This window comes from Macaca mulatta, chromosome 7 (genome assembly GCF_049350105.2).
Source record: "Macaca mulatta isolate MMU2019108-1 chromosome 7, T2T-MMU8v2.0, whole genome shotgun sequence".
Classification (NCBI taxonomy): Eukaryota; Metazoa; Chordata; class Mammalia; order Primates; family Cercopithecidae; genus Macaca; species Macaca mulatta.
Genome location: NC_133412.1, coordinates 137,195,496 through 137,222,768, shown reverse-complemented (window position 1 = coordinate 137,222,768; position 27,273 = coordinate 137,195,496). Strand labels below are relative to the sequence as shown.

The window sequence follows — 27,273 nt, the reverse complement described above, 5'->3', positions numbered from 1 at the left end:
TGACTAATCTGGGTTTTATTTTCTAGTTATTTGAACCTGAAAAGAATCCAAAGGGGAAGAGAAGAAAAAAAGAATATTTCCAACCATAGAGCTTCAAGAGCTGAGGGTGGCCTAAGGAACCCACTAGAGATCAGTTCACTCACCTCTTTTTAAAGTCTAAGAAACCCAAGTGCACAGAACGTTTAATCAGCCCACATGCCTCCCTTTTTACCATGTTGCTTCTGAGAAGCACCCAAGTTACTTACCCAAGGTCACACAGTTCTGTGATCTTTTAATTCAGAGTTCCCTGGTTTTTTACACAGTAGCACCCCTGTAAAACACCTTCTCTATATGATAGCCCCAAATTCTAAAAGCAAAACTTATTTAAATGGATGTTTTATCATTGTACACCTTCTAGGGGGGAGCTAAAAAGTATTACTACAAGTATTTCTCACTAAATAAATATGTCATCTCTAAAGCATAACTGCAAATTAATAATAGCTAGCCTTTATTGGGCTCTTAACACAAGCAGGCACTGGGCTAAGCATGATACACAGACCACCACCTTATTTCAAAACTAAAACCTATTATTACTTCTAGTGTACAGATGAGGAAACTGGGCTTAGGGAGGCTATTCAAACTGACTCCTAGTTGTATGGTCACACAACTAGTAAATAGAATCAAAAGCAATTCCTGCTTTCACTACACTTTGGAATCTACAATTCCACATTCTTGACATAATTTCACCAACCTTTTAGTATCCAAGTTAACTTTTCAGTTGGTGAATCACATTGCTTCATTTCTGCATCAACACATCACTGATCTAAATAATCAGTGAAGTAATCAGTTAAAATAAAAAAAACTGCAGTTAAAATGCATGTTGATTTTCTGGCTATTGCCACATTTCATGCCAAAATAGCAAACCTTTACATTTTCTCCTTAATATTTCAGTCAATTCTACAAATACCTGCATATCTCCCCCACTGCTTATGAAATGTAAAACTGAGTACCTAAAGTACAGTACCTAACTGCACGTGAATAAATGCAAAGCATGCCCCTGGAATGCCATGGTGGTGGTTTACTCTGAGGTCATGCCTAGCTTGATTTCACATTTTTCCGTACTAAATATTTATCCTTGGTTGTAATATGGGTCAAGAATGACTCAGAATTTTACTAAAAATTATGTAATTACCATTCGGTCCATACACTTAACCCCTGAAACCAAAGGTTTGTTGAGGCTGATAGAAGGCTGATGACATTGGCTGCCTGGTCTCTGCAGAGTCCCCACTTTCCCTCTCTTCAGTGATATGCTGTGCCGATGAGACAGAAATGACTAAAAGGCAGGAAGACAGTCACCAAGAGGTATGCAACTTGGAGCCAGTAAAGGAGTCCCTGAATAATCAGAAGTGCACAAATTCCTCCTGTAGTAAAGGGTAACATCTATTTTTCCTGCCCCAAGAATTCCTCCCCAGCAAAAGTTCTGAGTTAAGAAGAAAATACAAATACACACATACATAAATTAGTTTAAAAGAGAGTCACTGGAGCCTAATAGTTCAAAGCTCAGGTTCTAAACTCAGAGTCAGAAAGATCTGGGTTTGAATCCTAGCTTTGCCACTTACTAGCTAAATGACCTTGGGCATATTACTTCTCTGAGCCTCAGTTTCTCCATCTGTAAAATGGGGTAACAGTAATATTTATCTCATAGAGCTGTTGTTAATGATTAAAAGAGATGGTGTATGTAAAATCCTAGTACCTGGCCCATATTAAATGTTCAGTAAGTATTTTGTTATCCTCCTTTTTCTTCCTCCTTCTCTTTATTGTTGTCATTATCTAGTATCCACATGGTCAGGGAAAAGACCCTAGAGGTCATCCACACCAGCAGAAAGAATATTAAGCAGAATGGCTACTGTAGCTAAAACACCATTGAAGCTACATCTGATTTTTAATTAGGTGTCAAAAATAACATTATGGTGGGAAGATGATTTGAGACCAGGAGTTCAAGACCAGCCTGGGCAACATGGCAGAACTGAGTGTCTGAAAAAAATACAAAAATTAGCCAGGCGTGATGGTGTGTACCTGTGGTCCTAGCCACCTGGAAGGCTAAGGTGGGAGGATCACCCGAGCCCAGGAGGTTGAGGCTCCAGTGAGCCATGATTGTGGTCACTGTACTCCAGCCTGGGTGAAGAGTGAGACCATGTCTCAAAAACGAAACAAAACCCAGATTAATTCTGAACAGCAAAAAAAACCTACTGACCAGGTCAGCAACTTTCTTAGCATTGCCACTGGGTGTAAACCTCTCACATTTGTCCACCTTCCCAGACATATATTGTTAAGAGAGACAGAGAATGAAACGGAGGAGGGAAAGAAAGAAGAGAAAGGAGTAACAATTTGAGAACTAAGAGATATTTTTGAAGACTAGACAAAAGATTGGGAGAAAAAAACATAAATACAACCCGGTATAAAAGAAGAGATGCAATAATTAAACAATAAAAACAGCAAAAACATGCCAATATCTTTTACAGGAGCTATTTGGTGAGACCCACAGAGCTTTAGATCCAGCTAAACACCAAAATTAATTTGAGAAATAGTACCCATCCCCCCACACCCCGCTGTAAGGCGTTCTTGAGAACCACTGAGGTACAAGATTCCAAATTAGGAAGCCAGATTAGAATATTCTGGGTTTGATTCCTTATTCCCCCATTCACTAGCCATATATATATATAAAAAATGTAAATAAATAAATAAATATATTTTTTAAAGACAGAGTCTTGCTCAATCGCCCAGGCAGGCTGGAGTACAGTGGCGCAATCTTGGCTCACTGTAACCTCCTCCTCCCAGGTTCAAGCGATTCTCATGCCTCAGCCTCTTGAGTAGTTGGGATTACAGGCACGTGCCACCACGCCCGGCTAATTTTTTTATTTTTAGTAGCGACGGGGTTTCACCATGTTGGTCAGGCTGGTCTCAAACTCCTGACCTCAGGCAATTCGCCCGCCTCGGCCTCCCAAAGTGCTGGGATTACAGGCTTGAGCCACCACGCCTGGCCCACTAGCTATATTTTTATTCCCTGAATTTTGATTTCTTAATTTGTAAACATACGGTAGGGATGAACCTACCTTAAAAAGTCTGAGGGTTAAACGGATAACTATAAATGCCTTTTATGTAACAGGCTATTAATCAATACCTTCTCTCCTTTCTTTGCCCCCATAAGTTCTACCTACAGATTAAAGAAGTAGTCATCAACGGAAAGACTATTTTATGTTCACAAATGGTAAATGAGTGAAAAACGTCTAATTCTCTATGCCATGTCTGTTTTCTTTGTAAATATCTGATGACAAGTCTTCCAGTTCTACAGCTTGATAGCACATACCTTCATATGTTAAAGTTCACAAGGAACACTTGGCTTGATGTACAAGGTATTGCAGGACACAGAACACTGGTCATCTCTAGGTGCTAGTCCAGCTATCTGAGCAGCTTACTTATTACCAACCGGGACTTACCTCTTCTGTTTGGTTGGGCCTTAGGGAACATTCTGGGCCTTGCTCAGTGTTTAGTGAGTCTGGTGTGAGGATCTGTGCCATGGAATTATCACAGGTGCTTATTTTCCCATATGCTTCCTGTAAAGAAAAGAATCAGAGCTCCAGAAAAGGTCCTGCCCTGGTGCCACATGAGTTCTTCTTTCTGTGCCTGCTCATTTAACAAACTACCTGCTTGCAAAAAAAGTCAGGTACAATTAGAAAAAAGTTTGTTCCTTAGAGAAAAAATCAGCTTCCCCAAGATTGTCTTTATTTGAAAGACTTACATTCTCCAAACTTCTCTTCTTAATGAGCATATAAAGAATCTAGAGAATTAGGTACTTAAGTAGATTTTTCCAGAAGTATGCTTTGTCTCGTTGAATAATTCTTTAAAAGTATGTCCTTATGAAAATTTAAATTACATGGCCAGGTGTGATGTCTCACACCTACAATCCCAGCACTTTGGAAGGCCAAGGCAGGAGAACTGCTTGTGCTCAGGAGTTTGAGACCAGCCTGAGCAACATGGTAAGATCCTGTCTCTACTGAAACAAATAAACAAACAAACAAACAAACAAACAATTATATGATAAAGGTCACATTTCAAATAGTGGGGAAAAGGTGAATTTATTCCATTTAGGAACAACTACGAAGGCATTTGATGAAAAATATAAGTAGAATTATTGTATTACTCCTAACAATAATTTCTAGTTATAAAAAATATAACTAGAATCCTTGTATTACCCCTAATAATAAATTCTCACTGTATTCTCCAAGTTATACCATAAAAATTCTAGGTGTGGGGAAGCATGACAAGAAAGGAAAATAATCTTAGTATTGACTACATAAAAAAAAATAATATGCACCACAAAAGATACCATAATCTAAGTTAAAGAGAAATAACAAACTGGGATAACTATTATACATAGTATTAATATTCTTTTTTTCTTTTTTTTTTTTGAGATGGAGTCTCGCTCTGTCGCCCAGGCTGGAATGCAGTGGCTTTATCTCGGCTTTATGCAAGCTCTGCCTCCCGGGTTCACGCCATTCTCCTACCTCGGCCTCCAGAGTAGCTGGGACTACAGGGTCCCGCCACCACACCCGGCTAATTTTTTGTATTTTTAGTAGAGACGGGGTTTCACCATGTTAGCCAGGATGGTCTCGATCTCCTGACCTCGTGATCCACCCACCTCGGCCTCCCAAAGTGCTGGGATTACAGGCATGAGCCACTGCGCCTGGCCAATATTCTTAATATATTAATTACTCTTATAAATAATAAGGAAAACATCAACCCTTACATAGAAAAACAGTCAAATGGTAGGAACAAGCAAGTCGCAAAAGAAGAGTTACAAAAGCCAATAGGCATCTAAAGACGTATTCAACATTCTTAGAGCATAAATTAATTTAAACCACTGGCTAAGTTTGGCTAAGACTGACAATATCAAAAATCAGCTTAGGGGTCAGGAAATGCAATTCCATGTATACCTAGGAGAAACAGAATTGGTATAGCCTTTCTTTTTTTCTTTTTTCTTTTCTTTTCTTTTTTTTTTTTTTGAGACAGGTCCTCACTTTGTCATCCAGGTTGCGGTGCAGTGGCACAATCTTAGCTCACTGCAGCCTTCATCTCCCAGGCTCAAGTGACCCTGCCGCCTCGGTCTCTGGGACTATAGGCACCCGCCACTGCGCCTGGCTAATTTTTATATTTTTTTACAGAGACAGGGTTTCACTATGTTGCCCAGGCTGGTCTTGAAGTACTGAGCTCAAGCTGTCCACCCACCTCAGCCTCCCAAGGTGCTAGGATTACAGGCATGAGACACTGTGCCTAGCTTGGTATAAACTTTCTAGAAGGCAGTTTGAAAATGTGTGTCACATTTTAAATGGATATATACTCTGATTCAGCAAGCCTTCTTTTAAGGTTAACTCAAGTTAAGCAATGGGAAAATGACGTGTACACAAAGAATTAACACAATGTGGGAGAAAGCATGTAGATATTATAATCAACCAACCTTGATTGCTCTACCTGCAAGTTGCGTGATCTCGGACAAATTAACCTGAACTCTCTGAACCTCAGTTACTTCACCTTTAAAATGGGAATAAAAACTATCTCACCCACGCTTGCAATTTAGTCACATATACATGGCATTTAGCATTTCCTAACAAAATGTTAGTGTCTTTTCAGCTTCTTCTACTGAAAACAGTGACTGTTATCAGAAAGGTATAAACCAAGAATTAAAGGTAGAGATTAGATAAAATCAGAAAGGTAGGTAGGGATCAGGAAAATCTGGAATGCCAGGATAAGTTTGCATTTTCTTCAGTAGATAATCAGACTCCATGAAGAATTTTAAGCTGAGGTTTAGCATGATTGGTTTTAGGAAAAGTCATCAGTATTTTATAAGATGTATTAGGAAAAACAATTGGAAATTGTAAACCAATTAGAGGGCTACTCCAAAAGTCCAGGGAAGTAATAAGAATTGCTTGAAATAAGACGATAGCAAAAATAATGGGAGGAGAGGTGAATGGACATCATTGGCCACTGACAGGATGTGAAAGGTGAGAGAAATGAGGCACCTAATAGAACTCCAAAGTTTATCTCTGAGAAAATAATGGCACCATCAGCAGACATTGAGAAATTAGTAAGAGGAGGAAGCTTTGAAGGAAAGTTGGTAAAATGGGTTTGAGTTGGAGAAACTCCATCCCAAAAATGTCTATCAGGAGGATAGAAATGTGGAATAGATTTATAGATTTAAGGGAAAAGCCAAGACTAGAGATTTAGTTTGGTGATCACTGGCATAGAGGTGACCACAAAGCTCTCAGAGGAAATAAAATTGCCCTGAAAGAAAACAGAGAGGCTGGGCGCAGTGGCTCACACCTGTAATCCCAGCATTTTGGGAGGCCAAGGCGGGTGGATCATCTGAGGTCAGGAGTTCAAGACCAGCCTGGCCAACATGGCAAAACTCTGTCTCTACCAAAAATAAAAAAATTAGCCAGGCGTGGTGGCAGGTGCCTGTAATGCCAGCTGCTCAAGTGGCTGAAGCAGGAGAATCGCTTGAACCCAGGAGGCAGAGGTTGCAGTGAGCTGAGATCGCACCACTGCACTCCAGCCTGGGCGACACATCGAGACTCTGTCTCAAAAAAAAAAGAAAACAGGGAGAAGGAAGAAGACAGAACATTGGGGGAATGCCTACCATCACAGACGAAAGAGAAAGGGGCAAGAAAAGGAGATGGAGGAGGGACTAAAGGTAGAAGGGAGAGGGAAGAACAGAATTAAGAAAGTTAAAGGAACACCACAGTTGAAGAAGGAAGAGGTGGTCAATCCCAGAGAGGTCAACAAGGATTAGGACTAATAAAAGGGCACTAAATTGGTGCTCCAGAAATCAATGGCAGTTTAAGCACAGCCAGAGGCTGAAACAAGGTTACAAAAGGGGCCTAGGGAGTGGAGCACCAAGGAAAGACTTCAGTAGCAAATGAAAGAGGAAGTGTAGTAATTAACATGGGAAGCAGGATCAAGAAATTCAGTTCATTAAAGTACCATACTGAGCTGAGTATAGGATATAAATGATAAGCTTCTTTCCACTCATGAAATTGTATCAGATGTATTCATAAAAATGTGCTAAGTCACAATTGAGGTTCAGAATCCTATTGGAAAACAGGGAAAGAGACAGCAATTTTCCTTGCAGGATGTCAGGAGGTTTCTTAGAGCAGGGGAAGTTGAGATGGGTCTTTGTGGACGGGAATGAAGTCTACAGCCAGGCATGGAGAAAGGGCATCCCAGGGACCAAAGCCTTCTGTGGAGCCACTGAAGATGCAGGCTGGTTCTGGAACTATCTCTCTGTTTGAAGTAGTGGGGCCACAAGGAAGAGAACATGTTAGGGAGGGGAAGCCTGAGTACTGAGGTAGAGAAGGAAGGAACCTAGCCAGAGGCAGAGACTGACAAGGCTGGTACAGGCAGAGAATGGTGCCAACAATTAGGGAAAGAGTTGGCATGAGAGTGGGGCGGGGGTCAGCCCTGGACAGGAGGCAGGAGCGAGAGGTGTATGGATCACGAGGATGCAGAGATCTTCCGGGAGCAAAGGAAGAACGTGGTTCATAGGCTTACGATGATTTTCTAAAGTGAGGGCATTTGAGAGATTGGAAAATATTTAGAATGTCATAAGGAGCAAAAAAGACTTAGCACATCTAATTTATCTTACATACTACTTTGTTCCACACACACAAAAAAGATTATGGAGAGACCCTCCACCCAATACTCCCCAAAGAGCGGCATGTTAATTAAAATGCTGGGTAAAACAGTGCAGTGAAGCTTTTAGCTGCTCCTTTGAGTTATCTGTTTGGTCAGTTTGGATTTTCACATATATGGAGTTTTCTTAAAAAAAAGTACTCTCCTGTTATCACTGAGTACACAACAGAAATAGAACCAAGCAGGGGCTCACTAAGGCTGTCTTTGCGTTTGTGCAAAGGTGATGTCAGAAGCTTTCAAAGATTCACGGTAGCCAAGAGAGAGAAGCAACCTAAGTGTCCATCAACTGATGAATGGAGAAAGAACGCATGGCATATATATACAACGGAGTACTATCCAGTCTTCAAAATGAAGGAGATTCCATCATTTGTGACAATATGGATAAACCTAAAGACATTATGTTAAGTGAAATAAGCCAGGCACAGAATGATAAATACTGGATGATCTCATTTACATGTGTAATCTAAAAATACGGACTGCATAGAAGCAGAGAATAGGGTGGTGGTTACCAGGGCTGTTGGGGTGGAGGGTGGGGGCTGAGAGAGGGTCTGGGGAAACGTTGGTCAAAGGATACAAAATTTCAGTTGAACAGGAGGAATAAATTCAAGAGAATCTATGTATAACTTGGCAATTGTAGTTAATAATAATGTATACTTAAAAGTTGCTAAGTGACTAGATTTTAGGTATTCTAATTACTGAAAATATGACAAATATGTGAGGTAATGCATATGTTAATTAGCTTGATATAGCCATTTCCAATGTATACACATTCAAAACATGTTGTATACCATAAATATATACAATTGTTGTCAGCTAAAAAAAAAAAAAAAAATTCAGCCCATTGCAGGTTCCCTCCCTAAGCATTCCTTTAAACAAGATAGTTCTTTACTACCCTTATTTTTATTCCTTGTCTGAGCTACAAATGGGCATTTTAAAGGTTTAGGCAGTGCTGACTGAAAAACAAACAAAGTAAAGGGGAAAGAGAGGGAGCAAAGTTAACATAGAAAGTCGGGCAACATGGTGAAACCCCATTTCTACTAAAAATACAAAAAATCAGCTGGGCGTGTTGACGTGTGCCTGTAATCCCAGCTACTTGGGAGGCTGAAGCAGGAGAATTGCTTGAACCTAGGAGGCAGAGGTTGCAGTGAACTGAGATCATGCCACTGCACTCCATCCTGGGCAACAGAGCAAGACTCCGTCTCGGGGGTGTGGGGGAAAGAAAGTCATGCAAAAATAGATCTCTGCTCCCCCCTACCCTCATAACCCCTAAGTGTGGTTGATATGCCCAGCATTACCTGAACAATTGTTCCAGAGGATGAGGAAGCTCTGTCTTCTTCCATGTCCTTGTCATGCTTCCAAAGTAAAGACCAAGACTGAGGAGATGGCTCTGCCTTCTCATCTCCATTCTATCACAGTAATCGATTGGTTAGCAAAGAGAAGAGCTTCCCTTCCTGTCATAACCGGCGCCCTACTCACTCACCTCTTTTATACCAGACTCAACTTATCAGGCGGTGTAACCACAGCCCTTTATTGCAGCCCTCCCCCATTTTTTTAATCTGTATTTTTTGCTAACTATATCATGTTTACAAATGTAGCTGCTCTTCCTAAAGCCTAGAACATACTTTTAAAAGTAGGGGCTCGGCTCATATCACACAAAGGAAATCTTTAAAACGGTGCTTTTAGGAACTTAATCTGCTTTGATCAATGTAACGTTAAATGGTATCTTTGAGGCCAGGTACTGTGACTCACACCCGTAATCCCAGCACTTTGGGAGGCTGAAGTGCAAGGATCACTTGAGGCCAGGAGTTGGAGGTTGCAGTGAGCACCACTACACTCTAGCTTGGGCAACAGAGTGAGATGCTGTCTCTAAATAAATATTTAAAAATACATAACAGTTAGAAAAATTAAAATGCTATCTTTAAAATTACAGCCTCAAGGGTATAAGAAAAAATGTTCAACATCACTAAACACCAGGGAAATGCAAATTAAAACCACAGTGAGATACTACTTTATACCTGTTAGAATGGCTTATATCAAAAAGGTAAAAAAATAACAAGTGGTCATGAGGATGTGGAGAAAATAGAACCCCTGAATACTGTCGGTGGGAATGTAAATTGGTACAGTATCGAGGTTCCTCAAAAAATTAAAAATAGAACCAGCAATCCCACTACTGAGTATATATCCAAAGGAAAAAACTCAGTATGTCAAAGAAATGTCTGTACTCCCATGTTCAATGCAGCACTGTTCACAACAACCAAGATACAGAATTAACCTAAGTGTCCACCAACAAAAGAACGGATAAAGAAAATGTGGTTATATATACATAGTGAAATACTATTTGGCCTTAAAAAATAAGGAAATTCTGTCATTTGCAACAACATGGGTAAATTTAGAGGATCTTCTGTTAAATGAAATAATCCAGGCACAGAAGGACACATACCACATCATCTCCCTTCTATGTGGAATGTAAAAAAAAAAAAAAAAAAAAAAACTCATAGAAGCAGAGAATAAAACAATGGTTACCAGTGACCAGGGATTACAAAAATGTTTGTCAACGGGCATTAAAAAAAAGGGCACAGGAGGAATAAGTTCAAGGGATCTTTTGTATATCATGGTGACTATAGTTAATATATGTTTGAAAATCACAGAGAGTGTAGATTTTAAGTGTTCTCATTATCAAAAAAAAATGGTATGTGAGGTAATGTGTATGTTAATTAGCTCAATTTAGCCATTCCACAATGCATATATACATATACTGTATCAAAACATCATACATATCATAAATATATATAATTTTTTTTTGAGACCGAGTTTTGCTCTTGTCACCCAGGCTGGAGTGCAATGGCATCATCTTGGCTCACTGCAACCTCTGCCTCCTGGGTTCAAGTGATTCTCCTGCCTCAGCCTCCCGAGTAGGGGGAACTGTAGGCGCGTGCCACCACACCCGGCAAATTTTTTTGAATGTATACAATTTTTACTTGTCAATTTTTTTTTTTTTTTTTTAAATCACAGCTTGATGAACATGTACTTTTTTGTTGCTGTCAAAGACAACACTATAAACATCAGCTCAGAAGCAAATACACGTCTCAAACTAACATCGTACTGAAGTTACTCTTTCTGGTCCCTGGTCCCTCCATTATTCTCTGCCATGAAGGGGTATAAGTTGTCTGATGGTCACAGAGCACAGTAAAGTTTAACTCTTCCTTGTCACAGTTCCACCATGTCCTAGTGACACACTCTAGGATAAGAGGTCTGTTTTGTGTGACAGTGGAGCTACTTAATTAACCATCTATAAAATGAGCCCAAAAAGTGTCTGGTGGTTACGTGCGAGTCACAAAAACTGTAAGTTGCTTCAATTTTCTTCCTTTTGTCATAAGACCCATTGCAACTTATTTTTTTCCAGTATGAAATGGAAACTGATGTCAGAAAAGACAACTGAAAATGTCTCTTTCAGCCGGTTATAATTAAGTAGTACAAATTCTTAGTCTGAGTCGCTAACACAACTCTCTGTGTCATTGGAAATGCTGTTTTAGACCAAAAGAGTAATTGAAATGTGGAAAAATACAGTTCTAAAAACGAGACCAGGAGTGCCAAACAAACAGCGTGCTCTCAAAACTTCAGAGAAAGTCCTCAGAAATCAGGTTACTACAGAGAACTTCTTCACCTTCTCCCATATGCCAACGAGAGTGCCTGAATTACATTCATCTCACTCTTACATGGTGAAGTAGGTTTCCATACACTTAAACATTAATAACGTAAGAGAACTACTTCAATCATACTTTTAAAATATCCACATTAATTTAAAAAATTCTTATGTTTCCATTCACTTTAAGATCTTTTCATTGACTTCTTTTAGAGGCCTGGCTCTAACAAACTTTAACAAGAAAATCATTTCCCTTACTTCGCTCTTTACGGAACTTTCTTCCACCTCTTCCTCGACTGCTGCCAGGTAAGACATGGAGCCTCTTCTGTTCAACTGAAAGGCACAGCACAAGAATACCTGCAGTCTGCTTGCCAGTCAACATCACCAAGATCCCTGTCCGGCTGCATTTTTTGTAGGTAATTTTTTATTCACTATATTGAAGATGCCCACCCCCACAAGGAGGCTCTGTCTCCTGCTCCATTCAGCTCCTCCAGCTGGATATCCAAGTCAGTCAAACCTTAGGTCTTGACATTTTCATGGCCCCCTGTGGCCCCTCATCAAACAATTAAAGAATGTGATTCATTGATGTGAATGCAGAGAAGACTTAGGCACTGGGCCCTTCTTAAGTCTGCAAAGGGCTGACTTTTCCATACGAAGATACTTCAAAGGGAGGCTAGATCGATCTGCCTGTGAAATTTTATAAGCGTGTCCTAAAGTAATTCAGGCGTTAAGAATTCCGGGTGGAGTCCAGAACAGGCACACCCTGAGGATTTATATTCACTAGTAAACAACTTCAGGTTGAGTATTTCCACTTCTAAAAATTCCTTTACTACAAGCCATAGATATAGATGCCACAGGTCATTCAGGTGGAAAACACTATCCATTAATGCTCTTGTGGAGTGTGGGGCCAGCATTAACCTCAAGTCATACCCACCTTCCGCTCAGAAGCATCTCTCTCCGCCACTCCACCCTCCTCTGATGCTACAGCTGGCAGCCTCTCTCTTTCTACTTCCTGTTCTTGCTTCAAATGCTGGTGAAGGTTTAGTATGGTGGCCTTCAGGTCCACCAACAGGTCTTCTTTTTTTTGGTTCAAACTCAGAATCTGTTTTTCCATATCTTCTATTTCTCCCTGTGTAGAAAGAGTGTTTGCATAGGTTTGAGAAGTCTGAGGCCTCTGCGGGCCCAGAACAGCCTGCTTCCTTTGGTACAAGGGCTGAAGATTTTTCTCTGCTGTTTGGTTTACAAAGCCAGAAGCTAGTCTCTGGTACAGTATAGCTCCTTTCCATCCTGGCTGCATTTCCAAAAGTCCTATGTAGGGTTTATAAGCTATAGGATGCCTCAGCCTTACCAGAAACCTTGTGAATCAAATCCCTGGGGGTTAAGCCAAAGCGTGGAAACTTGTAACATGCTCCACAGATGACTGTGGTGTGCGGCCAGGGTTGGGAGCTACTGCTCCAGTGGCTAGCTACAGGACTGAGAGAACCAGGATCCACAGGGGAGGGCCCAGGAGTCTGCACACTAACACACACCACACAAGTGCCTTATGCATACTTCCCATTGTGTCCCAAAGCATATTAAAAATGCATGTCCCCAGGAGACATGTTCCCATGTCTCTCCAGGAAATTCTTAAGCAGATTAACATTTGGGAACCACTGAGAGAAAATGAAGATAGAAATCTCATTCTTTTATTATCATCTCTGAAGACTTCTTTGGTATTACTAAATTCATTTTTTTTAAAGCACAGTCTATTCTGCTCAATCATTTACTTTTTCTACAGTAAAATCTTCCTACTAAATAAGAATAAATAAACAAATAAGGGTACCATGTAGTATAACTTATTATGGGAATGATGGACAGATGATCCCAACCTTCATAATGTTACTTTTTTAACATTTGTATTATTGACATATGCAAATAAAATTTCTTATACATGGCAGATATGCAGATGCCCAGTGTCTGTCTGAGATGATTATAGGATTATAGATTCTTAGATCTGGAAGAAATAGCAGGTGACAAATACACTAACATCCTCCTCTCTAGCACCTCTGAGAGATGTCATTCAACTTGCCTGAGGTCCTGAAGTGAGTGCTGCATCAGAAGCAGTCTGCTCCTTTTTAGAAAACCTTCATGTGTTTGAAATTTGTTCCTAATATATTCCTTAAACCCCTATTCTTTCCTCCTTCTTTCTTCCTTTCTTGCTGTTGGTTCATCCACCCACCCATCCTACAGATAGTCACAGAACCATTAATTTTCTTACAGAACAGAGAAACGTAATCTGTCTCCACCTGCAAGACAGAGTTCTAAAGGCCAGAGAAGGAAGGTGATTTGTCCAATGCTGCAGCTAGCACACAGCAGAGCATAGGCCTGGGCTTTCTCCTGGCTCTACCGCACACATTCCTATGCCAATACCCCTATTGTGTCTGAAGTCAAAATTTCTGTGATTGCTTTTGGGAAATAACAATGGTTTGACTTAAATCTCAGTTGGCTGTATTTTGTGTTCCATTTTCAATAAACACTAAACTTTAGAGGTACACTGCCTCCCGACAAGAGCGATACTATAGTCACTAGAACAACAGAAACAGAGTAGAGGCACAGTCCTACATGGAGCAGCTGCTCTCAAGGCAGCATCTGCAGACCCCTGGCCACACTCTATAAGGTCCAGATCATTTTCATTACACTAAAATGCTATTTGCCTTTTATACTGTGCTGACATTTGCACTGATGGCATAAAAGCAATGGTGGGGAAAACTACTGGCACCTTATATGAATCAAGGCATGCACGCCAAGTATTTTAGTTATTACCGGGTTCTTCACTTTGATGTATTTATAGTAAAAAAATTTCCATTTTCCTTAAGAATGCCCTTGATAAAAATATGTGTCTTAGTTTATTTGTGCTGCCATAACAGAATATCTGTGATTGGGTAATTTATAAAGAACAGAAATTTATTTCTCACAGTTCTGGAGACTGGGAAGTCCAGGATCAAAGTACTGGGGGGTTTGGTGTCTGGTGAGGGCTGTTCTCTGTTTCCAAGATGGTGTATTGAACACTACATTTTCCTGAAGGGAGGTTTGTCATGTTCTCACATGGCACAAAGCAGAAGGACAAAAATGGGTGAATTCCCTCCCTCAAGCCCTTTTCTGAGGGCACCTAATCCCATTCATGAGGGAGGAGCCCTCATGACTCAATCACCTCCCAATGGCCACACCTCCCGATACTGCTGTGTTGGTGATCAAGTTTCAACATGAATAAAAATGTTGGGGGGGGGCAACATTTTTTGGGAGGACAAAAACATTCAAACCGCAGCAGTATATATTTTCACTATTCTTTGTGAAAAAACGGAAAGTATGCATATGGCACTTCTGCTGCATATGAAGGGCTAATGGTTGAGAAAAAGCACTTATGCTACTGTTTGAGTTGTAAGCTGAACTATCCTTTTTATTCACAGAACACTATTTTTACTTAAAAAAAAAAGCCACCTGATAAACTGTATTGCTTTCCTTAAATACTAAAAGATTTTTTTCTGAAGAGATAGGTGTTAATATTAACAAGTATGATTCAAAGAAATATTGACTCTTGAAATGTGTCAACATTTGGAAGATCTGCACAACTCAGTTAATCAGGATTTTCCAAGTGATTGAGTGTGATGTTATAAAATCATGCATTGTTAGAAGATCCATTCGAAGTACAAAGTAGACCAGTAAATTTTAATGTAAGAACGTATAAAGTTCATTGACATGGGTTCAGATTCCATTTACAATTAATATGTAATTTGCACTCATTGGGCTTTAGTAGAGTTTCAAAGAAAAATGTCCACAATTATTCAAAAGGACTATTAAAATATCCCTCCATCTTCCAAGTGCATGTCTTTGAGAGGCTGTATTGTCTTCGTATACTTAAAACAAAACTACATGCCTCAACAGATCAAATGCAGAAACATAAGAATCTGCCTATTAGGTGGGTGCCAAAGTAATCATGGTTTTTGTCATTACTTTCAATGGCAAAACCGGAATTACTTTTGCACTGACCTAATATTAAACCAGATATTAAAGAGATTACAAATACATAAAACAATGTCCCTCTTCTCATTACTATTTGTTTTAGAAAATATAACTACTTAAAAAAATGTTATTTCTACTCCAGCCTGGGTAACACAGTGAGACCTCATCTCTAAAAAAAAAATAAGAATAATAAAAATAGTTATTCCTGTTAAAATATAGTGGGTTTATTATTGTTGCTTAAAAACTAAATGAATGTTTTTACATTTCTGAGTTTTAATTTCGTTATCAATGGATATAATTCATATAAACAAAAGCTCTTTGGGATCCATGATTTTTTAGCATAAGGGGAAATCTAATATTTTTACAATATTGAGTCTTTATTACTGATTGGGAATTATTGATCCACCATTTAACAGCTGTGTCATCTTGTACTCTCCTGTACTTCACTGTAGATGTCAAATCACTTGCCCCAGGTCTCACAGCTGGCAAGTAGTGTTACCTTCCTTTGAGTACCATATTAATTGCTTGTCTGCATCAATTTGATGGCAAGAAAAAAAGCAGCTCTCTATTACTCCTACCATACAATCAGGTTTTTTGTTGTTGTTGTTGTTTATGGAAACGTTACTTCAAAAACAAAGACTGAAAAAACCTAGCAATAGGTTATCATGCAAACCATTGTAACTGAATCTACATGACACTGTTAATTCTGACATATGGCAATATGTTAGTATGGCAATACTGCTTAGAATATGGAATTCTTTATTACAATAGTATTCAGGGTCTTCACTGCTGAAGCCCAGCCTGCCCACACTGCCTGACTCTATCTCAGAAAGTCAGGTGGTCCAAATATCCTGTATGTTATATCAGGTTCTTTGGTACTAGAGCAAATTCAGATCAAAACGCATCAAGCTGAGGCCAAGGGCACTTAAAAAGCCCTCCATTAAAGGAGATGTGGCAGCCCTGGCTCAGTTTCTGGGGTTAGGGCTGCCCAGGCTACAAACGGATAAGGCTTCTCTTGATTAAACATCAGGGGCTACAATTTTATCACTTTTTAGTAATGATAATTATATAATCATCTATTTTATGAAATAGGGATGGAAAGTAAATACACACAGAAATACCTTCAATTGTTACAGAGAAATAGGAACTTACACTGTACCACTAGAAAGGCGTCTAGACACCAAAGCCTTAGTAAGTATTAAATAAATGGACGGATGGACAAATGAAACCTACCTTTATGAATGAAAGAAACATACCTGTAGTTGTGGCAGCTTGGCAGCTTGGTCTGGTGACATATGTTCAAGGGAGAATTGAGCTGAATAATTATTTAAGATCTGTTTCAAATTTTCTATTTCTTCATCACATTCATTGGTCTGTTTTATGACTACCTATAAAATAACCCCCACAAAAAAGAATATTTGTCATAATCTAAGCAGATTAATGGACTATTTTCATTGTTTAGCTCCACAGAAGTTTTAATCACTCACGGCAAATATGCACCCATTGAGATTTCAATAGGACGTGGTAGCCTAAACAGAGAGAAGAATGTTTGCAAAGCTGACACCTGATCTTCTTGCTCTACTAGATGCCAGAGCACCTTGGGCAGTGCTTAAAGTACAAGTCTCACTGGACACACCTTTGCTCTTAAGTATTTCCAGTCCAGTGCGTTTATTCTGGAAAGCATTTTATGGCATGTTAACATAAAGTTGCTAACTTTTGAGAATTTACTGACAAGTCACATATACCATTTTAATACATATTCCATGGCGGGGGGGGGGGCAGGCTTTCCGCATAGAAAGGTGACATAACTGATTCAGACAGAACAGAGCATGTGATGTCAGTGATGATGGGTTTTCCCGGTCCAGACTCATCTTCACCTGGTACCCCTTGGAATCAGTGATGTGTATTTTATGAGTAAGAGGCTGAGGGTTCAAGAACATTCTGAATTTGCAGAATAAGGCAAAACTAACCAGAACAATACCTGGCATCTAGTGTTAGGGGGGCAGCAAAGCTCCGACCTATCTGGGGACTAAATAGTATGATTAAGTATGATGAAAAACAAAGAAACAGACTTCAAAAGAAAAACTAGATACTTCTTTGGTATGCTACATAGTGAAGCAAAATGCCTTTTAAAACTACAAAGTTTCTAGCCAACACGGAATTCTTCCTTGTATTTTCTTTAATATTTAACCATAATTTTAGCTGTAGGCTGGAAATGAATAACTATGTTCACTGTGCACATCTGCTCCCCAGCCCTCAATAATGAACTACATCCTGTTACTCCCCACAAAAGTAATTTGTCTTATTTTCTACAACGAGGGCACTTACAACATCTAAAGTAGAAATCAAAGGAAATGTACCATATTCTAATGATTGTCATCACCACTGTCTTCCTTAGCTTTGAAATATCTGAGGGGACATCTGATTGCCACCAGCACAATGAGATGGAAAATTTGAGCAGCACAGTTTGATACCTAACTTGGCACAAAATAGAAGTTCCTCTTCTATTTCACCCTTTTCATCTGTGAAGAAGCCACTTGAAAGCATAGTTAGGACTGTGGTTTTCTTCTTCTGACCAGGAGACCAATAAAGCACAAGAGGATGAAAATAATAGATCAAATTATATATTTTTTTCTTCTCTTTATATTATTACAAGATAGTACACTGAGTGCTAGATCTTCTTTCTCTCTGTGGGTGTTATAGAATGACATCATTGACCAGTAGCCAGACCAGAGAAACTGAGTTAAGACTCAAACCAGAGAGTATAGTCTCCTCAAACCTTAGGAGAACAGAGTGGCCACCAAAATGTACATGAAATTTAACAGGGATTAAGACACAGTCATTTTTCTTCTTATAAACAGAAGGCCGTCATGAAAAATGAAAAATAACCCCTACAGTGACCCATCTAATCAGGAAAGGCCGCACGCAGGAGGTCGACGGAGAGGGCTGGAAGTCAGTGCAGACTTTCTACAACTTTCTCTTCTTGTGGGAATTCCTTGATCTAGGAATACAAACTAAAGATTATTCCTAACTAATGATGATTCCTGATGGAGACTAGTGATTTAACAAAACCCAACCACCACCACCACAATACAAAACCCCTCTGGGAAGAAGATGAAAAATATCAGCCCTCAATATGCAGAAATGACACCAGGAGTTTAGAAACTCAAATTCTTGCTCCATGTGTACATACATTAACCTCTACACAAGTGAACTCTGTGGTCTTTCAGCAGGTCACTTAGCCCTGGTGCCGATTTCCTTATCTGTAAAAAGAAAGATGATAAAGTACCTACTCTGCCTACATCACATGCTTGGTAACGAGAAAGTCAATAGGAGAGTGACTGAGATGAATAAAGAGATTACTATGGTGATGATTACTTTACAGATCTGTTGGCCTCAGGGGCTGCAAATGCCTTGTTCAGGTATGACTCTCTTCCCACAGAATTTTGCCCATGTAGGTCTTTAACAACTGTGGAATGAAATTAAATAGACCGTAATTATGTTTTAATGTCTTCAACCAGAACAAGGATAAGAAGTCAGAAAAATAACCTTAGCTCCATTTGAGCATGAAGATATGCTTTTATATTAAATGCTACCTCCTATAATAACAGGATAATAATAAATTTCAATTAGAGGTGAAAACCAAACCAGCTTTTGGTGAACATTCTCATCCAGTAAGTTGGCTGTCATCAGAAACTGCTTACCTTTAATAACTCATTTTGTTCTTGAGTCACATTTTCCAATAGTTTTATATCTTGTAAAAGCTGATTTGTCCGCTGAAACACAGGGAGAGGTTTCATTCCTGTCTGCGGCAACCTCAGTTCCACTTGGTAAGACACTATCTCAGCAATGGTTTTCTTCATGGGACGTATATTTTCAAGTATGACCTTAATTATATAAGGGGAGCATGTTACAGAAATGAAAAGACAATGGCCACTGTTAAATTTAATTATTTGCAATTAAAATACGGTATAGTTTTTATAGTTTCCATTTTTAAAACTATTTCATAGCTCAGATTGAAAAGAACTATTATATCACTTGTGATCCGGGAGTTGAAAGTCTCAGGAAAGAATAACTGGGGCAAGAGTAACCTACCAATACTCAATTACGCATTTGGACAACTTTTTCTTCCTTTTCTCCCTCCACTTTCTGTGTAGAACTGGTGTTCTGCTGTGTGTATTGTCACTAGGCAGTGAGCAATGTAAGGGCAGGTACTGCCTCTCACTTTTGTAGCAACTACACCTAGCACAGGGCTTCCCGTATAGTGGGCCCTCAAAAATGCTTATTGACTTGAACAGAACTGTCCTGCATGAGTCCCAGGAGTATAATTATATTTTGCTTTAATAACATCTGATCCACAGGAATCTGGATTTAAGTAACCAATACATTAGAAGAGATTACTCACTGTACTAAGTCATATTTCATATAATATCATTTCATTTAATCCTTACAACCCCTTGAGAGGTAAGTGTCCTAACCTCCATTTCACAGGTGAGGAAATTGGGTTCACAGAAGTTAGAAGATCCAGGTAAGCTTAGTGTGTTAAGAGGCAGAGCTGGGAACAGAATCCAGGCCTCCCTGGTCCTCAACCACATGCTCTCAATGACTAGGCTGAGCAGGGGATCAACATTTGCCTGCTGTTTAGTCATGTCCCAGCTCCTCTGTCAGGGGCTCTATTTACATTACAATTGGCCAACGTAATCACCTCAGTACCAGTGCACAGATATGAAAGACAATCCAAAAACCATTAATTACTCAAAGTCACGCAGTGAGCAGTCTAGCTGGGGCTGGAACCCAGTTCAGCCTGAATTAGGTGCTCAAGCCTTTGAGTTTGATTTAAATGAAAAAATAACCTATAGGAAAATTATCTTTACATAGGTGGTACTACAACTATGATTTAAATATACAGTTATAGTTATTCCCATCAATTTCCCAACCTTATTTTGCTATTACTCTGGTAAGACTAAATGCTTTTTAAAATCACATTATATTCTATTTTGAAAAAGACATAAGTATCATAAGAAAATACTTTAAATAATAATCTATGCTTACCTCCCCATGTTTAAGATGTTCTTCAGGTGAAAAATCAAATATTTCTTTTGATAATAGGATAGTTTTGATTTTTGAAACTTTTTTTTCCATTGATTTTACTTCAGATTCAATAGCAACCGCATCCTAGAATTTCAGAAGAACACACTGATGCAATATATATTGTATATTAATCATCTATAAAACACAGTTTATTGGCATTAATTCTATTCTCTTATTTAGCCAAATAATGTCTGCCATCTATACCTCTTAAAAACTAACCACGCACTATAGATAAATAATGTTCACCATTTTCTTTCCTTTTTTTCTTTTTTCTTTTTTTTTGAGACAGAGTTTCACTCTTGTCACCCAGGCTGGAGTGCAATGTCGCGATCTCTGCTCACTGCAACCTCCGCCTCCCAGGTTCAAGCCATTCTCCTGCCTCAGCCTCCTGAATAGCTATGGGTTACAGGCGCGTGCCACCATGCCCAGTTAATTTTTATATTTTTAGTAGAGACGGGGTTTCACCATGTTGGTGAGTTGGAGGCCAGGCTGGTCTCCAACTCCCAACCACAGGTGATCCACCTGCCTCAGCCTCCCAAAGTGCTAGGATTACAGATGTGAGCACTGCACCCGGCCAGTGTTCACCACTTCCAATATAAATGTTAATCTATTAATAGCACACCACAATACAAAGCATTGCTTATATACCTTCTGGACTAAAGCTCATAATATGGCCAATTTTAAATTACTCATACTATGAATCAATTTTTTTTTAACTCTTCAGATTTATCTTTGGAATATATTTAAAGACTTGAAAACAGGTAGGTGTGACATTCTAAAAACTCCCACCACCTTAAGTAAAATGATAAAGTCACCCTTGGAAAACGAACACACAGGAGCTAGAAAAGGGTCAGGACTTTTTCACTAACCCCCTAATAAACTGTTGCCAAGTGGAGTGTCACTGAGTTATTTTATAACCTACTCAGATTAAGTTAAACAATGGATCATTTGTCCAGTGGTTATTCTCTCATCAGTATCAACATCCAGAACCTGGCCAAGAACCTTCAAGTGAAACGCTGAAAAATAAGTAAAGTATGCTGCAGAACCTACACACTGAAGTCCACACAACCATAAGAGAGCCTAAGGCCTTTAGAGTTCAATGCAGATCTACTGTGCCAATAAGGAATGGTTAATAATGAAGGAGATTTAAAAATGACATAAAAAAAGACAGGGTATCAAATTATAGCAGTCTGGAGCTATTCAATATAGGAACCAACAAATATTTTATCTTATTTTATTTTTGAGAGGGAGTTTTGCTCTTTTTGCCCAGGCTAGGGCGCAAGGGCACGATCTCGGCTCTCTGCAACCTCCGCCTCCTGAGTTCAAATGATTCTCCTGTCTCAGCCTCCCGAGTAGCTGGGATTACAGGCGCCTGCCACCACACTTGGCTAATTTTGTTTTTTTGTTTGTTTATTTTTTGAGACGGAGTCTCGCTCTGTCGCCCAGGCTGGAGTGCAGTGGAGCAATCTCAGCTCACTGCAAGCTCCGCCTCCCGGGTTCACGCCATCCTCTTGACTCAGTCTCCCGAGTAGCTGGGACTACAGGCACCCGCCACCACGCCCAGCTAATTTTTTGTATTCTTAGTAGAGACGGGATTTCACTGTGTTAGCTAGGATGGTCTTGATCTCCTGACCTCATGATCTGCCCTCCTCGGCCTCCCAAAGTGCTGGGATTACAGGCGTGAGCCACTGCGCCCGGCCTAATTTTGTACTTTTAGTAGTGACGGGGTTTCGTCATGTTGGCCAGGCAGGTCTCGAACTCCTGACCTCAGGTGATCTGTCCACCTCGGCCTGCCAAAGTGCTGGGATTACAGGCGTGAGCCACTGCGCCTGGCCAGGGACCAACAAAACTTCATAAGAAAATGAAGCAGTATGTACAATAGCTGTTTATAGTGATATCTCCAAATTATGAGAAAAAGTTAAATTACATGGACATTATTCTGTGTACCTACTATTTAAGAAGGTATATAGAATTATACAATGTATTTTCGGGTAATTTTCATCAAAAATTATAGAAGCATTTAAAAATTTTGAAATGAGCTTCAGTAACCAAAAATAATTACTTTAACAGTTATTATTCCCCGAAGACACATGAGTGTGGCCTAGGGAATGTAACTGAGTAACAAAGGTAAATCATGAAGAACTGTAATTGCCTCTACCATGTGACTCTCTCTTTAAATAAATGCTTCAGATGTTTCAAGCAAAAATAAAAATCCAGAGGCTGGCAAATAACAACCCCTCAATAAATATTTGCTGTTGGTAAATAAAGACTTGGGACTACCTGTTTTACACTTGTTTTTAATTCCTTTTTGTGGAGAATGGGGTCTTACTGTAGTGCCCAGGCAGGTCTCAAGCTCTCGTGCTCACGCTATCCTCTCGCCTCTGCCTCCCTAAGTGCTGGGATTACAGGCATGAGCCACCATGCCGGGCACCGCGCCCGGCCAGAACTATCTCTGAATTCCCTCTTTCCTATCCAGCACTTAAAAATCAGTAGTATTTCTCTTTGACAAAGAGAAAACACTGAGCTTATTTTATCAGGATTCTTTACTCTTTAAAACAGACCACTTCTGGATTGCAAATGGGGAGATGCTTTTTGTTATAGTTACACGTTACACTACAGGTTGCAAAGTAAAGTAAAATGTAATTCCACAAATGAGAACACACATGACATTTTACCAGATCAACGTGTCTTCACATTGATTAGCTGTATAGTGCTTGGTTAGTAGTATAACTCTTACTTATTTATTTGACACAGTCCTGCTCTGTCACCCAGGCTGGAGTGCAGTGGCGCAATCTTGGCTCACTGTAACCTCTGCCTCTCAGGTTTAAGCGATTCTCCTGCCTCAGCCTTCCAAGTAGCTGGGATTACAGGTGTGCACCACGATACCCAGTTAATTTGTGTATTTTTAGTAGAGATGGGGTTTCACTATGTTGGCCAGGCTTGTCTTGAACTCCTGACCTCAAGTGATCCATCCGCCTTGGCCTCCCAAAGTGCTGGGATTATAGGCGTGAGCCACCATTGCACAGCCTCTAATTTAATCCTGAATGAAATATAAATAAAGAATAAGAAATCATATCTTTATGGTGCAAACTTACATCAGCCATTCGCTGAATCTGTGGAAGGCTTTCCATTATTTTTTGTTGTAATGCTGTTACTTGATTACTTAACTCTTGTACAGATTGTGTTAATTCATCTGTTTCAAAAATTATTGACAGGTCTTCTAGATCCATAAAGATTGAATGTAAAAGATTGTGCTTCTGTTCTGAATCTTCCAAAGCCATCTAGATAAACACAGAATGGGAAAAAGAGAGGCATCAAGATCCTGATATAAGTTGATTAAAATTTAAACCAGAGAAAATTGACGGTTGTCTCAACATTTTAAATTCCTACTCATTTCTAGTTCAATAATGAAAACATAACACCCTCTATTGTCAATGACAGTAAAAGACTTCAGAGTATCTACCTGTATACTGTAATATAATAAGAAACATACATATTTGGTCTTCGTCCACTTCTTAAACCTTTAGAATCCTTTAATAATAGGGGTGAGAGAAGTGTCTTTTATTATACATAATAAGCCCTTTCATACATGTAATAACTTTCAAATTTAAGACATCAAAATAGCTCAGCCACCTAATGAAAATGTTCAGCTTGATAATGTACTTTTCAGGTAATTCCACAAAAAATAACTGATAGGAGAAAGAACATTCACTTATGCAACTAGAATTTTAATCATAAGTCACTAAAACTAAGTGGGTTATTCAGAATTTTATATTAATCTTATTCAAAATCCTTATAGGAGAAAACGTTTAGGAAAACAAAACTTAAAACTAATGCTTTTTTTTTGTTTTTTACCAATTATTGACAACAGCATCAAAAATAACAAAATACTTAGGAATAAATTTAACAATATACATGCAAGAAATGTATACTGGGCCAGGTGCGGTGGCTCATGCCTGTAATCCCAACACTTTGGGAGGCGGAGATGGGTGGATCACCTGAGTTCAGGAATTCGAGACTAGCCTGGCCAACATGGCGAAACCCTGTCTCTACTAAAAATACAAAAATTAGGCCGGGTGCGGTGGCTCAAGCCTGTAATCCCAGCACTTTGGGAAGCCGAGACGGGCGGATCACGAGGTCAGGAGATCGAGACCATCCTGGCTAACACGGTGAAACCCCGTCTCTACTAAAAAATACAAAAAACTAGCCGGGTGAGGTGGCGGGTGCCTGTAGTCCCAGCTACTCGGGAGGCTGAGGCAGGAGAATGGCGTGAACCCGGGAGGCGGAGCTTGCAGTGAGCTGAGATCCGGCCACAGCACTCCAGCCTGGGTGACAGAGCAAGACTCCGTCTCAAAAAAAAAAAAAAACAAAAAAACAAAAATTAGCCAGGTGTGGTGGCGGGAGCCTGTAATCCTAGCTACTCAGGAGGCTGAGGCAGGAGAATCGCTTGAACCCAGGAGGTGGAGGTTGCAGTGAGCCATTATCGCACCACTGCACTCCAGGCTGGGCGACAGAGAGAGACACCATCTCAAAAAAAAAAAAAAAAAAAAAAAGGAGGACCTGCATACTGAAAATTACAAAACATTGTTGAGAGAAATTAAACCCCAAAAGAGATAAAGAGATATCACGTTCCTGGACTGAATAGTTACTATGGTTGAGATGTTAATTATCTTCCAAACTGATTTACAAATTTAATGCAATCCCACTCAAAATTCCCACAGACCTTTATTTAGAAATTAACAAGTGTATTCTAAGACTTATATAGAAATACAAAGGCCTTGATTTAGCCAAAACAAATCTGAAAAAGAAGGACAAAGTTGTAGAATTGATGCTACCTGATTTCAAGACTTACTGTAAAGCTATAGTAATGAAGACTGTCATATTAGTGAAAAGTATAGACATACAAATCAATTGAACAGAAGGGAGTGCCCAGAAATAAACACACATGTGTAAGGTCAATTGATTTCCAATAAAGTGCCAAAGTAATTTAATGGTGATTCTGATCAATAAATGATGCAGAAACAACTGGATATCTCCATGGAAAAAAAGAACTTTGATCCTTCAATCACACCTTATGCAACAATAAACATGAGACAAATCATAGATCTAACAGTAAGAGTTAAAACTATCAAGTTACAGGAAGAAAACACAGGAGGAAATCTTTGCAACCCTGGGTTAGGTAAGGATTTCTTAGAATGCAGCACAAAAGAATAATCCACGAAAGAAAATATTGATACATTGGACCTCATCAAATTAATAACATTTGCTCTTTGAAAGACAGTGTTAAAAGAATGAAAAGACAAGCCACAGACTGGAAGAAAATATTTGTAAATGACATATATGTCAAAAGAATGGTTCAGAATATTTTACAAAAAACTTACAACTCAACAAGAAGACAAAACAATGCAATTTTTTTAATGGGCAAAAAAAAAAAAAAATTGAACAGATACTTTACAAAGGAAGTGTACAAATGACCAATAAAGACATAAATAAATGCTCAAAATTGTTAGTCATTACAGAAATGCCATTTAAACCACAATGAATTACCACTGCAAGTCACTAAAATGGCTAAAATTTAAAAGGCAGACAATATTAAGTACTGTTGAAAATATGAAGCAATTAGAACTCATGTTGCTGGTGGGAATGAAAAATGATATAGCCATTTTGGAAAACAATTTCTCAGTTTATTATTTATTTAAACACATCGTAAAAGTCAGAGATCCTACTTTTAGGTATTTATTCTTTGAAATAAAATGAAAACATTTCTCTACACAAAGATTTATATATAAATGTTCACAGCAGTTTTGCTCATAATAGCCTATGGTAGCAGCCTCTAAGGTAGCCTTGAATGACCCCTACCTCCTGGTATTCATACCCTTATATCAGCTTCCTTGAATGCAGGCCAGACTTACTAATTTAATTCTAATAAAATATGGCAGAAGTGATGAGATGTCACTTCCAAGGTTAGATTACAAAGACTGAGGCCCAGCCTGGGCAACAAAGTGAGACCTTATCTACAAAAATTTAAAAATTAGCCGGGCATGGTTGTGTGCGCCTGTAGTCCCAGCCACCTGGGAGGCTAAGGTGGGAGGAACATTTGAACTCAGAAGGTGGAGGTTGCAGTGAGCCGACATTGTGCCACTGCACTCCAGCCTGGGTGACAGAGCAAGACCCTGTCTCTAAAATTAAAAAAAAAAAAAAAGGTGGCTTCTGTCTTGAGAGCTCTCTCTCACTCTCTTGGAAATTGTTTATGCCGAGGGAAGCCAGCTGCCATGGTGTGAGGCAGACTCCTGGAGGAGCTCACGTGTCTGTGAGTAGAAGCAGATCTTCTGAGGCCTGTCAACAGCCATGGGAATGAGCCTGGAAGCGGATCCCACCTCCTCCCTCATGCAAATTGAGCCTTCAGATGAGTCTGCAGCCTTTGCCAACACCTTGACGGCATTCTCATGAGAGAACCTGAGCCAGAGATACTTAGCTAAGCCATGCCGGTGGACTCCTGACTCACAGAAACTGTGATAGTAACAGTTTGCGGTTTCAAGCTGCTAACTTTTGGAGTAATTTGTTAGACAACAATAGCGAATACATAGCTCAAAACTGGAAACAACCCAAATATCTATTAACTGGTAGATAAACAAACTACTTAATTCCAAATTTATTTCCAAAACTGGAACACTACTTGGCAATCAAAGAATTAACTATGCATTAAGTGTAACAACCTGGATGAATCTCAAAAGCATTATGTGAATTGAAACAAGTGAGACACGAAAGACTACACACTGTTTGATTCCCTCTACATGATATTCTAGAAAAGGCAA

The 27,273-nt window shown here is 39.4% G+C and overlaps 1 protein-coding gene across 6 annotated transcripts in view; it reads right to left on the bottom strand.

The window, feature by feature from the left end:
- Nucleotides 1-27,273, bottom strand: part of SYNE2 (spectrin repeat containing nuclear envelope protein 2) — a 376,660-nt gene that overhangs the window by 117,146 nt on the left and 232,241 nt on the right. For all 6 annotated transcript variants that reach the window (XM_028851601.2, XM_028851602.2, XM_028851605.2 and 3 more), the window contains exons 58-65: nucleotides 23,554-23,739; nucleotides 20,420-20,542; nucleotides 19,072-19,254; nucleotides 16,624-16,755; nucleotides 12,303-12,497; nucleotides 11,627-11,701; nucleotides 9,021-9,131; nucleotides 3,477-3,593 (exon numbers count right to left, since the gene is read on the bottom strand). In XM_028851601.2, coding sequence (XP_028707434.2) covers nucleotides 3,477-3,593; nucleotides 9,021-9,131; nucleotides 11,627-11,701; nucleotides 12,303-12,497; nucleotides 16,624-16,755; nucleotides 19,072-19,254; nucleotides 20,420-20,542; nucleotides 23,554-23,739 — 1,122 coding nt within the window. The remainder of the gene's footprint in view (nucleotides 1-3,476; nucleotides 3,594-9,020; nucleotides 9,132-11,626; nucleotides 11,702-12,302; nucleotides 12,498-16,623; nucleotides 16,756-19,071; nucleotides 19,255-20,419; nucleotides 20,543-23,553; nucleotides 23,740-27,273) is intronic.